General features: G+C 35.6%; 2 protein-coding genes across 2 annotated transcripts; both read right to left on the reverse strand.

Moving 5' to 3' along the window:
- Positions 1–10,914: 10,914 nt before the first annotated feature.
- LOC145630952 (uncharacterized) lies at positions 10,915–11,397 on the reverse strand. The gene has a single exon (XM_081683076.1). It carries the CDS (start codon positions 11,395–11,397, stop codon positions 10,915–10,917), a length of 483 nt encoding a protein of 160 aa, XP_081539202.1.
- A 3-nt stretch (positions 11,398–11,400) lies between these two features.
- On the reverse strand, positions 11,401–12,787 carry LOC145630963 (uncharacterized). Its single transcript, XM_081683084.1, has 2 exons — positions 12,082–12,787; positions 11,401–12,035 (listed from the first exon to the last, which is right to left on the reverse strand). Exons 1-2 carry the CDS (start codon positions 12,785–12,787, stop codon positions 11,401–11,403), a joined length of 1,341 nt encoding a protein of 446 aa, XP_081539210.1.
- Positions 12,788–17,508: the final 4,721 nt, after the last annotated feature.

Consider the following 17,508-nt stretch of genomic DNA (forward strand, 5'->3'; position numbering starts at 1 on the left):
GACTAAGTGTATCAATTTGTGCTAATTAGACTACAAGGAAAGCTTGTGAGATAGAGAGAGGTTCAACTAAACACAACTAAGAACAAATAACTAAAACTAGGGAAAGTGGAATCCAATTACATGAATAAATTCAATAATATCATACACTTAGATGAAAATGACCTTGATTAGGAATAATCAACACATTTAACTCACTCTCGCACAATTAAGAAAATTAATTATCCTACTAAACTAATTCACTCTCGTGCAACTAGCCTAGCAAAGGTATGGAAGAAATTAGGGCTCTCAACCAACTCACTCTCGCAAAATCAATTGAAAGCACAATTAAGAACATATAATCAATTAGCTAGAAAGATTCTAATCCATAAAAGCTTATTCCATACACAATAATCAAGAAACAATTCCATACTAATCACAATCAATCATTCAATTTATTAACATAACCTTCATCCATTTCCCAAGAACAAAATCTAAGCTAACATAATGAAGAAAGACATGGAAAACAAAGTAAAATAAGAATAAAAACAAGATTAAACAAATAAACTAATTAATCTACTTAAATCAATAAACAAAAAGCAAAAACTAAGAATTAAGCAAGAAATAAAGATGAGAAAAAGTTAGAACATGGTCATTGAATAGATGAGAAGAAGTTCCACAAAGTTGCTTCTTCAACCTTTCAAAAACTCAATGGAAATCCAAGCTTTCTCTCTCTACACTACTCCTAAACTAACCCTAAGAGAGAGAAAGTAAAGGCTAAACTAAAACTAATTTATCTAAAATAAAATGTTGATTGATAGTTATGAGAAAATAACCCCAAAGGGGTATTTATAATACAAGTTAAAAAAATAAAATAAAATAAAAGAAGGAAACTAAAAAGAAATAAAACTAAATAAAACAAATAAAATAACTAAACTAAAAACCAATAAAAACAAAACTTACAATAAAATAAAATAAAAGAAAATGAAAAGAAAAAAAGAAAACAAACCCCAAAATCCCCAAAATTCCCACCCAAACCACGAAACATCAAACTCCCCTAATTCCCCTTCTCCCTTTCGAATTTTGGCTGCTTCCATTCACCATATTAACAACAAACAATCATCCTCACCGTTCATCAACACTATCATCATCTAGCATCAAATCGTGGCCGTCCGATTTTCATTAAAATCACGTGAAAAGCTCGTGATTGACCCACAATTGCGCGCCCGCACGGAAGACGCGCACAGGTCGCGAAAAGCTTCTGCCTCGACTCTGATTTTGGATTCCAATTGCGCGCTTTCTGACAGGGCTGCACGGCCGCAGTGGAGGCTTGAGATGGTGAGTTTGGGTGTTGTGAGTTGCGCGGCTATTAGGTGGGTAATTTGGTGGTTATTTTGGTGGTTGATTGGTGGTGTTTTGGTGGTGGCTGGTGCTGTTGTGGTGGGTTGTTGGGGTTGGTTTGGTATGGTGGCAGCAACAAGGAGGTGATAAGCATTGTGAATTTGCCTCGAACCTCGGACCCCGAACACGATTTGAACTTGAAACCCGGAACACCTACAACCAAAAACACGAGGGTATTACCACGAAATAAAATAAAATAAAAATAAAATAAAATAAAATAAATATAAAATAAGATAAATAAAATAAAATAAGATAAGACAAATAAAGTAAAATAAAAAGCTAAAACGAAATAAATAATAAAATAAAATGAAATAAAATAAAATAAAATAGACTAGAAACTAAAAGAAAATAAAATAAATAAAATGAGAGAAGCGGGAAATTATTAACTAAAACTACAAAAATAAACTAAAAACTAATGAAAACTACTAAAATACTCAAAGTAAAGATAAAAGACGAGAATAAGCAAATAAAAGAAATAAAGAACAAAATGGGCTAAATTATTTTAAAATAAGCCGGAAAGCGACTCAATAAACACCCTAAAAGTGACATAAAAGTCACCTATCAATTATGAAGTAATTTAAAACCAATGTTTGAGACCAAGTTATTTTAGAGCCTTTTCCGATTACTAATTAGGCCTAAAAAAAGTTCATACAAGTTTAAACTTGATTAATAATGGACCAAAATGCGTCAAATGCAATGATGGGATCCAATGGAACCTACGTTGTTGAAAAACCGAGCCAAAAAGATGAACTAAACATCAAATTCCCATGCAAGGCCTTACAGATGGATAGCCCTTTCAACGAGCTTTCCAACGGTATAATATAAGCCTAATTCCGAGCCAAAACGAAGAAGTTATGATCAAAACACTAATCCGGGCCATAAAATCGACACCCTTGCACTCCAACGGCCATAACTTTTGATCCATAACATATTTTAACCTAATTCTAACGGCATTGGAAATTAGAAATTCATAGCTTTCCAATTATATCTCACACGTCTTAATCCGACTTCGAAATCAAAATTAATGGAAGTTTTAAAAACGCGTTTTCGTATAAGGCAAACCGCAAACCAGCACAACTCAATCAGTTGCGCGCGCAACTCATTGGGATGCGCGCGGCACCAAGCGCGACTCAAAGAGTTGCCACGCCACCTGAAGGCGCGTCTCTAAAACCCTAAACCTTGATCTCTACCCCTATAAATAGGGGTCTTCGTTCAGCATTACGAGGACCGAAAAAATCAGAATAAAAACCCTAATATTCTCAAAAACCCTAATCTCTCAACTTCTCTTACTATCATACTACTTTTTCTTCTCTCTTTCCAAATACTTTCAAACCATAACTGATTCCATTGAATTCCTTGAAGGTACGAAGAAGAAAGAAAGTCAGTATACACATTAAAACGGAGATTTAACATAAAAGAAGAACGGTTAGTTTCATGAGCACTTAGATAAATCACTTTTCTTTTATTGTTTAAATAACTTTAATTGATTAATTAGTGTTGTTTGATCACTTTAAAAATACTATTAATTAATTAATTCACATAGTACTCTTTCGTTAATCAAGACTAGAATTTGAATAATTAATTGATGTTTTATCACTTAAGACAAGGCGAATCTTGTTTATTTATTTTTCTTTCACGAATATTATTAAATAAGAATAATGACTTTTGCAATGTAATTCCTACGTGATTAATGCTTGTAAATAAAATCAACTAACATAGTTTTAGGTATCACGTTGCGTATATTGTTTGGTAATGAAATTGTGAGAAAGGAAGAGGTAGTAGAGGCTGTACTAGGGCTAGGATGACGATTCCCCTCTAAAAGGAACGTTATCTTAGTACCCTCACTCCTGAACTCATTTCTGGTTTATAGACCAATTTGGGCATGGGTAAACTTATGATTTTGTGCTAATTATTCCATGAACTCCACATGGAAGAATGGTATGAACGAGGTTTATGAGTTTTTTCTAAAACTCATTGGCGATTCCTACTTGTTTCTTATAAAAAAGCGTGATGATAGAATCAATTCTAATTCAAGGTCCCCCAAACAATCAGGAATTCAAATCCTACTACACCTTAAAATGTGTAAAGTCCTAGGCTTTTAAGTGGCCAAGGGCATTTAAGGAGAGTACCCCTTACGATGGGATCACCCTTTTTACAGTGGCGACTCCACTGGGGACTTAGAGGTTACAAGATTAGTTCGTAGTTATGGTTCATGGTTTCCAGCACTAGGTTTCCTATGGATTGTCACGAGAACTAACTTGGATAATATCTAGTTAGAGAGCGAGACTCGAACGCATAATATCTTCCTTTTTCACAGAAGTAAAAACCGAACAAGCAACATTGCATCATGCATAATCATAGCACAATTTAACCATTGGGGATTGGCTCATTTACTAGGGGTTGCCAACACTAGGCTTCTATCTCGAAATCAATAACAATCATCCTACCTATATTTTCAACAAAATGTTGAGAGGGCGATGTCATGAGGCAACACGTTGAGTGATTGATTTGTGCATCGTTTTTTAAGATATGGTACCCTTGGACACCTAAGCCTTGACCTTAGAATGGCATTGTATGCTTTGACGGTTCCTTTATGTGCTTATGTGACTAAATGAATATGTGCTTCGTGTCTAATCTAACTAATTCAAATTGTTACTCTAGAGATATATTAAAAAAAATTCGTAATAATTATGGTTCGACAAAAAAAAATTAAAAAAAACAACAAAAATTATATTGTCGAACTTACCAAGTGGCACGCGCAACCGTCAAAGTTGCGCGTGCCCTCCTAGCGCAAGTTCAAAAGTTGCGCGTGACTTTGACTCGTTACGAGCAATATCATACGGAGAAAACGATACTAGCGCTTCAAGGTTAATCGTTAAGTAGGTGTTAAAAATATCTCTTTGGCTAACAACGTTGTCTAACTTTTACTATGATCGTCTTTATTTTCGAAAAACATGTTTTTTTTATCGTTCTTTTGCGTTTTTGCAAAAAAAATAATAAAAATAAAAATAAAAAAATATTTTTATCGTTCTTTTTGCGTTTTCACAAAAAAAAAAAAAAAAAAAAAAAAGCATGTGGCAGATGCTACTCTTAAAGTTGCACTTTCCACCTTAGCGCAAGACTGAAAGTTGCGCGCGATACTATCTTTTATTTTGATGATTCGTATACGTACTTTATAATCTAGCTAATGACATTACTTCTTATGAGGTTCGTCATTAGAAGTTTGCATCTCTTAATAGGACGTCATCAATATGTTTATTCATAAACGTGCTTATTTTCGTGTTCATCATTTTTTTTAGTTGTAATTAGTTAACCTTGATTTAAGAGTATAATTTATTTACCTATTCTATGGTTTAAAAAGAAAATCCCGAGAACTTTACTTGGGATGATTGCCTCACAAAAAAAAAAAAAAAAAAAGAGAGAGAGAGAGAAATAAAACGAAAAAAAAGAAATGTCGTTCTTAAAAAAAAAAAAAAAAAAAAAAAAAGAGAGTATGATAAAAAAAATATGTATAATGAATGATAAAACCGAGAAAATGATTTAATTATTTCTTGGATTTTACATTCGGACTCCTTCATTCTTTTTAAACAAATAGTAATATGTTATCCTTCAAAGATAAGCAATATGAGAATCATAATTAAAAAAAAAAAAAAAAACGATATTGATCTCTATTGTAATCTAAATGATCAACAAATACTATAGTATATTTGATCATTTTAAGGAGTATGTTCGTGTTAATTAATATTCCTAAAATTTGATGAGCATTTTCAATCCAACTTTCTTAACTTTCTCTTCTACCTTTTTCGAAAACAATTCATTTAAAGTAAAATCCTTAGATGATTACCTTGTTGAAGTCAACACAAATCATGATATTTAATTAATGATTGTTCGTGAATATATTGACATTCTTCATCAACAAACTTGCTTAAAGTGAATTCGTATTACAAGGATTTAAAAAAAAAAGAAATAAAACAATCATTTTGACTTTTGTTCTTTGTTTGAATGCTTGGCAGAAAAGGTTTAAGTGAAAGCGCTCAATTTCTCGTGATACACATTACTAGATCATCTTCCACATTTGCATACTAGTCCAATCATGGGTGACAAAGCAACATTGGAGAAACATAGAGAGGAACTCCAAAACCTAAAGGCCCTACGAGAAGAAGAAGCCCAAATAAAGGCTCATAAAAAAGAAGAAAAGGCTAAAATAAAAGCAGAAAAAGAAAAAGAAAACATTTTTCAAGAAAAAGCAAGAGCCGAAAGATTAGAGGCCTTGGAGAAACTTGTCCTTCGAGCTAACTCAAGGAATAAGTACTTCAATTATGAGCTTGCACCACAACCTAGTAGCAAGACTCTCCCAGAAAAGTTCTTGACTACGGATTTGCCAACCTTTAAGTAAAATCAATGCCTATATTCATGTACTTTTCCTCTTTCATTGGATCCAAATGCTAGATCATGGTTTTATAACCACGATGCAAAACAAACTTCCACTTGGAGTGACGTTGTAAAAGCGTTTTTAACCCAATATAGAGATAACATCGAGCTCACAACTACCTTGCGCGATCTCTAATTGCTTAAGCAAGGGGAAGAAGAAGGCTTCATTGACTTCTTTTCCAGGTGGCAATCAAAGGTTTCTCTTATTCCACAAAGACCTTCGGATCATGAACTTGTCCCAAAGTTCATAGACAATATGTCTCCACCACACAAGTGCCATTTACAATACCTTGGTTTAGACACATTTCAAAAGTCTATATTGTGGGAACATTAGTTGAAAGGGACTTGATAAATTAAACCATGAATCATATAGATGGACAAAGTTCGAAGACGCAATCTCAAGAAGTTGTCAACAATTCAAGATGTAGCACCCTAGGTCTTGTTTTGTTTCTTTCCTTTGTTTTTTATGATAGACTAAGAGATTCATGCTGTCGAATCTACTTATTTTGTACTCTGATTAATTAATGAATAAAAAATATATTTTCAAGTACGTCTATCTTTTTCTCTTTTCAATCTCTTTATTGTTATTGCCTTGAATTAAATAAAATGTATACATACAAACAGGCAAAATTAAAAGGCATACATACTCAACACTTTAAAAATCTTGACGAGCTTTGGCTTATAAGATGTATTGAATGAAAAAAGGCCCACAAAGAAAGGATATGATGATTTCACCAACACAGGAGGCAACTTGAAACTCCATAAATATAATCCCATGTTCTTAACCTTAGAGAAAATCCATCTATTTGGCAGCCCTTTTGAGCCTCGTCAATTGAGCCTTAGTTATTCAACCTACATTATTCCATACCTTGGGATGGGAATGGTGCAAAGATACAAACAGGAAATTGGGGGAACAAAACTTAAGAGGGGGACACAAAGTTAGTCTAAACCCAAAATGAAAGATCAAATGCAAAAGGAAAAACAAAAATCGTTCTAAACCCAAAAAAAACTTGTCAAAAAAAAAAAGAAGAAAGAAAGGAGAGATGACAAGGAAAAGGCACCTAATGTAGGAGTTGTCACACAAAGCAGAAAGGTTCTAATTTGATAAGCACCAAAAGTAAAGGATATTGGGAGTATGCTTGAGTATGTCCATTGTTCATAACCCTAAGCCTAGCCACGTTACGACCTTGGAAAGGCCCTCCTTGAGGTAGACCATAACTATAGACCAAAATCATCATTCCATGAAACTATGGCCAATCTTAGGCCTTTGCACATATGGACCTACTATTGAGTAGTCATGCCCATATATAAAATGCATAAAGTGTTGAGTTATGATTTCAGGATCATATAAAAAAATATTCAAATGATTTGGATGATTTGATAGCCATTGGCTTGATTACATCATGTTAGTAATGCAATCGAATCATTCAATGTTTTCCATATCTTTTGCCAAAGAAAAATGAGATGATTATCAATTTACAAAAAAAAAAATACAATCATCTTATTCATGTTCTATATACATTGCCTAAAAGAAAAAGAGTTAATACAATAAATTGATTTGATATATCGACAGCCTCGACGTCAACTTTAGATGTCTTTTACAACTCTTGAGAATTGGTCTTTTCACTTTTCATGAGCAACTAAAATGTCCGCCTATGTGGGATATCTCCATCTTCTCTAAGCGAGGAATATTGATTGAACATGATCGCTACATGAAAAAAAAAATCGTTATCGCTATCACACGTATACCTCACTGCCAAGTCATCATGATGATTCAAATATTAAGTTAATAATCCTTGCTTTTCAAAAACATGTCGAATTTTCTTTCTTTATTCTTCTATGGGAAAGTTGGATTCCCCTTCCTTTTTATACAAATCCATCTTTTTTGTTCATTTCTTTTTTAAGGGGGTAAGTCGGGATGATCCCTCCCATTTGGCATCTAAAATACTCGAAAATAGTATAATTTTTTTGCTCTTTGCCTCAAATTGGGGGCTTAATAAAGCCAGGACATCCCTACTTATCTCTATTTACAGATTTGAACACGCTATTTATGTTGGAAAATCAATGTCATGCAAAGCTTATTACGAATCATCTTAATAACTTTAAATGACAAAGGGAAGAATACCACTTCCTATTATTTGACCAAGATAATTAATTATGTTACTTGATCAAACAATTTGTGATAAACATATGCAATATTCCACAAATTAAAAACACAAGTCTTGAGACTTTAAATAAAAATGAGAAACATCCCATATATGTATACATGAATTCCAAAAGCCACCTAAAGTCTACGCTTAGGGGCTTCAAATTAAAAATATAGGTCTCACCTTAACTTTCATTTTAAAATGGGACAATATTTTAGAAAGTGATTCAAATGATTTTTTAAATTATTCTAACACTTCACCAAACCTAATTTTGATAAACATTCATTTTCAAATTACGGTACTTATTTAATTGAAAGAACTTCACTTTTAATTAGAAAAATATAACAATGATAACAAGCAGAAAAACATAAACAAAATCAGATATACAAAAGTTTGCTCCCATATCTTTGTTGAAATAAGTTGCAAATTACAACTTATCTTCATTAATCTTGGACAAAAAAGTCACACTCAATTACAAGCTAGACATTTCTTTCCATTTTGGGTTCGGTTTTGAAAATAATATAATTGGATCCCTTTTCCAATTTTGAATTCTAGTTCGAAACAACATGTTTCTAATAAAAAATAATATTCAAAATTTCCTTTCTGAATTTTTGTTTTCTAAAATAAATAATGTTCAGATTCTCTATAACCGTTTGGATAATACTGTTTAGGTAAATCTCAGCTAGGACATCTAATAATTTGCTAGGTTTTGAGGGGTAATAACAATCATTCCACTAATAACATATAAAGCGATTAAGAACGATAATAAAACAATAAATAACTAGTAAGCAAACATTAAGTATTCAATAAGATCAAAGAGATAAGTTTAGAGATACAATACTGAGTAAGGACAAGCCTCCTTGTTCAGTAGGGATACAGATCCGTAGACAAAAGTAGAGCAAATTGCTTATATTGAATTATGTGCGAGCGTACATGAGTGTTATAATGTCTAACTCTTCCTATTTATACCTAGGGATCCCTAGGGTTATATAGATATTCAGAATATATTCGAAATGTAGAGGATCTTCTTGATTTATTCTGTTCCCTGTTCCGTAGGTGTATTCTTGGCAAGTATCTTCTTAATTGATACTCTTGATCCTATTTTCCTTGTTTATTCCAATCAAGCCGTTTTGTCTATTTTGCTGAATTCTTTGATCTTGGATTGGTGCCCAAAGCATACTGGGTCGTATATTAATACGGGCCCAACAATTGCCCCTAATTTTTATTTTCAAGTATTGAAGGTAAAAATTACCTAAAGAAGCCGTTTGAAGGATTTTTGAATTTTAGAAAATATTTCAACGGTTAACAAAAATAAGGAACGTGGTAGCAGTTTCAAGGAAATTTCCTCGGTAACCGTGAAGGGCGGTTTATTTCTCTTTTTGTGTAGCCTTTGGTTCTTGTAATGCCAATACTTCTTTTTGTGCTTCTTCCTCAAGGGCTAGGCTGAAGTCTGCTACGAAGTCTGCCAAAGCTTGTGATTTGATTGCGATTCTGGGCTCGTATTGTATATCGTACCTATTCAAATGTAGGGCCCATTTCTCCATCCTTCCTGACATTTATGGCTTTCTCGTGATGGCTTTGATGGGATAGTTGGTTCGTACTCGTATGGAATGGATTTCAAAGTATGGCGTAGCTTTATTGAGGCAGTAACTAAAGCTAAAATAATTTTCTCCAAGGATGCGTACCTCGTTTCCGCACTAAGTAAGGTTTTGCTTACGTAGTAGATGGGAAATTGCTCTTTATCTTCTTCTCTTGTGAGGACTGCACTAATTGTCCCTTCAGATACTGCGAGGTACAATTGGAGGGGCTCCCCTTCACTAGGTTTAGAGAGAATCAACGGGTTGGCCAAGTATTCCTTTAGCTTTTGAAATGCTTCATCGTGTTCTTGCTCCCACTTGAATTCCTTGTTTTTCTTCATTACTTCATAAAAGGCTCTGTTCTTGTCTGAAGATTTCGAAATGAACCTGTTTAGTGTTGCAATTTTTCTTGTTAGGCTCTGTACATCTTTCTTTTACTTTGGTCGTTCCAGGTCCAGGATGGCTTTCACTTGGTCTGGGCTGGCTTCTATTCCTCTTTGTGTATCCATATACCCTAGGAACTTTGCCGACTGTACTCCGAATGTGCACTTTGTGGGGTTTAACTTCATGTTGTACTGCTTCAGGATGGCAAAGGCTTCTCTAAGGTCTCTGACGTGATCATCTGCCTTCTTGGATTTAACTACCATGTCGTCTATATAGACCTCTACTGTGTTTTGGATTTGCTCTTCAAACATCTTGTTCACCAACCTTTGATATGTCGCTCCTGCGTTCTTCAATCCGAAAGGCATTACCTTGTAGTAATAGATTCCTTGACTAGTAATGAAAGCGGTTTTCTCCTAGTAATCTTTGTGCATGAGGATTTGATTGTACCAACTGTATGCGTCCATGAAGGATAGCAGCTGGTGTCCTGCTGTGGCGTCTACCATGACATCAATGTGAGGTAGGGGGAACGGATCCTTTGGGCACGCCTTGTTGATATCTGTGAAATCAATACAGATTCGCCATTTTCCGTTCTTCTTTCTGACTACCACCACGTTAGCGAGCCATTCTGGGCACTTCACCTCTCTGATCTTTCCAGTCTTCAATAGGTTTTGGATTTCTTCATTGATAATCTTGTTCCTTTCTGGCGCAAATTTCCTTCTCTTCTGCTTTATTGGTGTATGCATTGGGTCTACGTTTAGTCTGTGAGTGATTACGTCTGGGGGGATGCCTTTCATGTCTTCATGGGTCCAAGCGAACGCATCTTTTTCTTCTTCTAAGAAGTCATAAATTTGTTGTCGGAGATTTGACTTCAATTCTGACCATATTCTGACCTTTTGATCTCGATGGTTGGGGTTTAACTAGACTTCCGTGGCTTCTTGTTCCTCTGCTATGCTCAACTTCTCTTAGCACAGCTGACCCTCTTATTGCTATGCTGAACTCTATTCTGTAGATGTTGCTTTTAGTGCAATCTTGTAACATTCCTTAGCTTCCTTAGGATCTCCCCTAATTTCTTGAATACCCCAACTGGTAGGGAATTTAATGACTTGATGGTATGTGGAGGGAATGGCCATCATCTCATGTATCCAGGGTCTGCCCAAGATCATATTGTATAATGACAGAGTGTCAATCACTAGGAACTTGACTTGTAGGTTGACTCCTTTTGCATAGGTAGCTAATGTGATCTCTCCACTTGTTTTCTTGGTTTCTCCACTGAATCCTACTAGCATTGTTGACTTATTGATGATGTTCTTTTCATCGATGTTCATATGTTTCAGAGTATCAAGCATGATGATGTTTGCAGAGCTTCCATTGTCAACAAGGATTCTCTTGATCATGCAGTTTCCAACTGGAAGTGAAATCACTAGACCGTCATGATGGCCTTCTAATGCGTCGCTTTCTTCAAACATGATGGGAATGTCCATTTTTTATTTTTCTCTTCTGTCGGGCTGATCCTTATTGCTTTCCTTCGCATGTCGCTTCGCTGCTGAGTATGTCAAACCGCACACTTCTAACCCTCCTGATATGAAACAAATGGTTTTGACAATTGGAGGAGGAGGTGGGGGGCCTCCTTGCTTTGATTCTCTTTCCTTTCCTGGAGCTTTGGATCTATCTGACAGAAGTTCTTTGAGATACCCTTTCTTCAGCAGGTAAGCAACCTCTTTTCTGAGCGCGACACACTCATCGGCTGTATGGCCAACATCTGAATGGAAGTCACACCACCTGGACGGATCTTTCTTCTCTCCAGGCCTATCATTCTTTCTAGGCCATTGCACAGTATCTCCCATCTTATTAAGGGTCCTAATTACTCCTGCAGGGTTATCATTGAAATAATATTCATGTAATTTAGGTGGGAGTTCAGGATCTTCCCTCCAATCAGAGAATTCTCCTTCGACAGCATTGACTGATCCTTCATCAAAGCGAGAACGCTTATATGGCTTGAATCGATGATCTCTTATGGGAAAGTTATTGCTCCTTCTTGACTGGCAATCTGGCTTAGGAGTCTTTCTTGCATAGGTATCCTCTTCAAATCTGACTTGAGCCATAGCTTTGGCTTGTACATCTTCGAAGGTCGTACAGGGATATGGTCAGCTCCTTGTAAAGCTCACTATGGTCTAGCAGTCCTCTCCTGAATGCTTCGATTGTTGTAGGAGCATCACATTTGTGTATCCCAATCTTTTCTGTGTTGAACCTATTAAGATAGACCCACAAGGATTCACTGTATCTTTGCAAAACACGGTACAGATCTGAAGATTGCTTCTCGATTTTCCTGCTACTAGCAAACTGGATGTTAAATAGATTCACCATTTCTGCAAAAGATCGAATTGTCCCATTATCTAAATTAATGAACCAAGTTAGAGCTGGACCTGAAAATTTGGCTCCAAAGGCTTTGCACATGATAGCCTCTCTGATATCTCTAGGGATTGAGCTTGTCATCATCTTCTGCTTGTAGAAGGACACGTGCTCATCAGGGTCTGTTGTTCCGTCATACATAGCCATGTTGGGCGTGCTGAACCTCTTTGGCACTTCTACTATGGCGATCTCTTCTGAGAAAGGAGACTTTATATAGCCATCTGCTGCTTCTTCTTCCATGAGCTTTGGCATTCTAGAAATTTTGGCAATTGTGGCCTCAAATGCTTTGAGGTACTCCTTAACCACCTTTTCTATTTTTTCCTCTTCAGTTCCTTCCTGCATGCTCTTCTTGAGGGTTCCTGCATCCAAAATGTCTACGTCCAGGGGCATTTCCCTGCTGTTAGATCCTTTTTCCCCGTTAGGGGTGTGAAAGGTTCCGGACATGTCAAGATGCATGGCCATACTTTCGGTACTCTTTCTGGTGTTAACGGTCTTGGATGCGACTGATTGTATTTGGTTGCGGAGGGCTTCATTTTATTTAGTAAGACTGGTGAGTTTGGCTTCGGTTTGAACCTTTTGGGCCAACAGTGTTCCGATTAGGCTTTTCTGCTGGTCTAAGGTTTGACGGAATTCGTTCATTCCTTCATTGATTTCAGCAATGGTAAAGAGTACTAGTTGTCCAGTCATGGTGTTTGTTTTGGTTTTTGGCGAATTGGTAGGTTAATTGATTATCAGCCCCACGGTGGGCCCCAAATTGTTCAGTAGGGACACAGATTTGTTGACAAAAGTAAAGCAAATTGCTTATATTGAATTATGTGCGAGCGTACATGAGTGTTATAATGTCTAACTCTTCCTATTTATACCTAGGGATCCCTAGGGTTACATAGATATTCAGAATATATTCGAAATGTAGAGGATCTTCTTGATTTATTTTGTTCCCTATTCTATAGGTGTATTCTTGGCAAGTATCTTCTTGATTGATACTCTTGATCCTGCTTTCCTTGTTTAATCCAATCAAGTCGTTTGGTCTATTTTTCTAAATTCTTTGATCTTGGATTGGTGCCCTAAGCATATTCGGTCGTATATTATTACGGGCCCAACAAATACATGTATTTTTCCAAAAGGAATGAATTAAGATTCGACTTCTTCTTGACTCAAACTTGTTCTCGCTTAGTTCTCCTGCGAATATTGGTTAAGGGATGGTAAACAAACCACCTACTAGACCAAAATCAAAGATTGATAAGAACAAAGAAAATATTTGATGTTCTAAATCAACTTTGAGAATAAAATCACCACAATGATCTTTACAAACGTTTAGACATTAGGTATGATATACTAAACCTTAAACAAAATTATTTTGGTTAATAAACAAGCAAAGAACTAACTTGCTTTCTTGAACATGACTTTAACTAAAATGTGAAAGCCATGTCATTGTCCTAAATATCTCAAAACAAAATAGGAGATATACATAGGTCCATCTCAGTATCATATGAATGGCCTAAATGATAGCAAGTCATTAGAACTACCCCAAAATGGGGGCTCCAAGAATTGTGAAATAGTAAGAATGCGCATAACCCGACACATGGGGGCTCCAATATCAACAAAAAACAAAATGAGATATTCATGCTATTCGAGCTACTTTCGAGAATCGCCTAAACTACAAAGGGTTTACGTAGATCTCGAGCCTTAAAATTTTCAAACGTATCACAATGATTTAATAATCATTAAAAACTAAGTTTGCAACTAAACTTGGCCATCAAACATGTTACATACTCAAGCCATTTTCAAGTTCAACTTCAGAACTAATCTTAGTGCATAATTGTTGTTCCAATAATTCAATTTACTCTAGAGATTAGAGAGTATAACTAGTATAGAGCAAAAGAAAAAAAATCATGATGCATAAAACATACTTGCTCATACGAAAATTTAGTACTCAATCATTCATCATGAAAATTTTATCAAGACACATTATTTCATGAGTTAGAATGTAAACAAAAGACTCTTAAATTCTGAATTAAGGAGTCTTCATTATTATCCATTGTTCCACACATTAGAATTTCGCAAGGGGGATAACATCTACTTTCTTGAGCTTCAAAACAGTGTAAAAAATTCGAACTCAAAAGAAAGAATTCAAAAGTAGCAAGAATAGACGAAAAAATTTGAACAACATTTCATTTTTCCTCTTACTTGTTTTAATGAATGACCAATATTACTAGACTTAGCAAATTACTTTGTTAAAACTATGAAAGGTCAAAAAACGATTTAAACACACTAGTTTAATAGTTTCCAAGATCCTAGTTGTTATCATAATAAGACAAAACACAGGATTTCTAGACCCACTTCAAGCAACATGAAATGGTCTAATTATTAAAAAAACAAACAAGTCATCGAAGTCACCCAACATTGGGGGCTACAATATTCGATAATATAAAATGGGGGCTCAAAAGCCCGAAGTATAGCCAAACTACTCTAGTTCGATTATGTCTTCAAGAATTCCCTAAACTAACTAGTTTTGTGCAAATCTTGAGATCACAGTTTTATAAGTGAATAATAATAACCGTCGGTTATTTTTATCCTTGATAAAACCAATTTTGAAACTTACGCATGAAAAAATAAACATCAATCGCAAGAACAAATTCATGCTATTATAAAAGTTCAAAATTTCATTTATAATTTTAATGCATAATTGTTGTTCTAAACACTTAAATTTACATTAAAATTAACAAGTATAGTCTATGTGAGCAAAACAAAAGAGAAATAAAGTTCAAGTACAAAATCAAAATTAGAACAAAAAAAAATACATATATGCTTGACATGCTCATACAGGATCAATACTTTATCACTTCACATGAAATTTGTTGCAATATATTGCTTAAACATGTCACAACGATAAACAAACAAATTCATGAAAACAAGTCGAATCAAAAACCACCAAATTCAAAAATTTGGGGTTTAAAGGTTCGAAAATCGCCCAAATTCAGCCAAGAATGAACGAATTATGGAAAATATGAATAAGGGACGAGATCTACTTCCTTTAGCTTCGAAAAACAAGAAAATCCGATCTCTTTAGAGAGAGTAAGAAGCGAAAATCATGAAGGAAGGAGAGAGAAAGCGAAATGTAAAATCGCGCTCAACGATTCTCTTTTTGCTGACTTAAATGTCGCGCGCAACTGAATTAGTTGCGCGTGACAGACCAGCGCAACTCAGAACGATGCGCGCGCCTGGCCAGCGCGACCTACTGAGTTGCGCGCGGATACTAGTCACTAAAATAACCGGTATCCAGATTTTGATCTGTTTCATCATTTTTTCAACGATTTTTGCTCGTTATTAGACGTAATGGCGCGCAAATTATCAAAATCTTTTAAATTGATTTTCATTTTGTAGTTTGTTTTCTTCTTTGTTAGTTTGTTGCATTATCTTGCATGCACACCGTGCTTTGTGCCTTCCCTAAGCATACGTTTTAAACGTTTTTCGTAAGAGTGCCTTAAGATGTTCTGTGGTGTTGCTTTACGTAAAAGCACCCATAGACAGGTTTGTCATTTTACTGTACTAACGTTGCAAATGTCCGGGTTTTCTTCTTTTATCACGTCAGAAGCAAAAAGGAAGGCGTTTTCAGGCAGCAAAAAAATGCAAATGGCGTATCGTACGACGCAAAATTGTACGACGTAGGTGATGCGTAAAATTTCACTCAGCCTAAGCTTTGCGAGACCTACCTCTCAAAACTAATAGGTAGAGAATTACTGTAGGCGTTAGCTCAACGAGTTGACAGGCGCGCCGAACCTTCAGGAACAGGCACTTCTTGAATGGGAGCAAATACGGTAGTTAGTGCGCTTACTAACTTACCGGACAGTTAGGGTGTCGAATCCACCCCCCTATATAAAGAAGCGACTAGACGATGTCGCGCCTATGTAGTCACATGCCCCCAGTCCTGGACACGTGTACTCATCTTGTGGACAAAACTGATGAGAGAGTTGCTGACTTTCTTCCCTCGATCTCACTGAATTTGGATTTATGCCTCCAGTCTTGAGACATGTATTTCTATCTTGTGGACGTCAAGCTCGAATACCGGACCCGGCTTGAATACCGGACCATTTTGGCTCGAATACCGAAAACCCCTTTTTTCATCTTTTACATTGTTAAATTCAGGCTAAAGTTTCAATGACATATCGAGGGACTTTAGACCAACGATGACACGACTGAGAGGAAATCATCCCCTTTTATCCTTTTAAAACCGATCTCTTCTCATGACTTGACATCACCCAAAACACCTTTACTTGTAAAAGCGTTCTATAATTGCAAAGGATCAATCTAGATTCTTTAGCTCATTGAGACTAGAAAATTTTTTTTAGCCTTAATAGCTACTTATTTCAAACACTTAGCGAACCAAAGATCGTTTCGACATCCTTAATATTTCTGAAATATTCTCTATTCTTAGGGAACTTCACAGAATGAGTCTCGGATTTATTTCCTTGACTACTTTGATCATCATCTATTCTAGACTCGATCAAAGTGGGGGATAACTGTAGACATCTACTTTTGGCCTCTTGTCCCGAAAGGAAGTGCGATGATGTTACAAAAATCCGTTCTTCATGTTAGATCAAAGTTGAAGTGTTTATGGACTACGAAAAGAATTATGAAGTAAGTTAAAACCCATATTTGAGACCAAGTTATTTTACAGCCTTGTCCGATTACTAATTAGGCCTAAAACGTGTTCATACATGTTAAAAATTGAATAATAACGAACCAAATTTCGACAAATGCAATGATTGGATCCAATGGAACCTACATTGTTGAAAAACCGAGCCAAACAGATGAACCAAACATCAAATTCCCATGCAAGTCCTATAAATCCGAGCTTTCAACGAGCTTTCCAACGGTATATTATAAGTCCTATAAGTCCTATAAATCCCTTTCAACGAGCTTTCCAACGGTATATTATAAGCCCAATTCCGAGCCAAAACAAAGAAGTTATGATCAAAACACTAAACCGGGCCATAAAACCGACACCCTTGCACTCCAACGGCCATAACTTTAGATCCATAACATATTTTAACCTAATTCTAACGGCATTGGAAAGTAGACATTCATAGATTTCCAATGACATCTGACACGTCTTAATCCAACGTCGCAATCAAAAGTAATGGAAGTTTTAAAAACGCGTTTTTGTATAACGCAAACCGCAA

Source organism: Chenopodium album, chromosome 1 (genome assembly GCF_948465745.1).
Source record: "Chenopodium album chromosome 1, dcCheAlbu1.1, whole genome shotgun sequence".
Classification (NCBI taxonomy): domain Eukaryota; kingdom Viridiplantae; phylum Streptophyta; class Magnoliopsida; order Caryophyllales; family Amaranthaceae; genus Chenopodium; species Chenopodium album.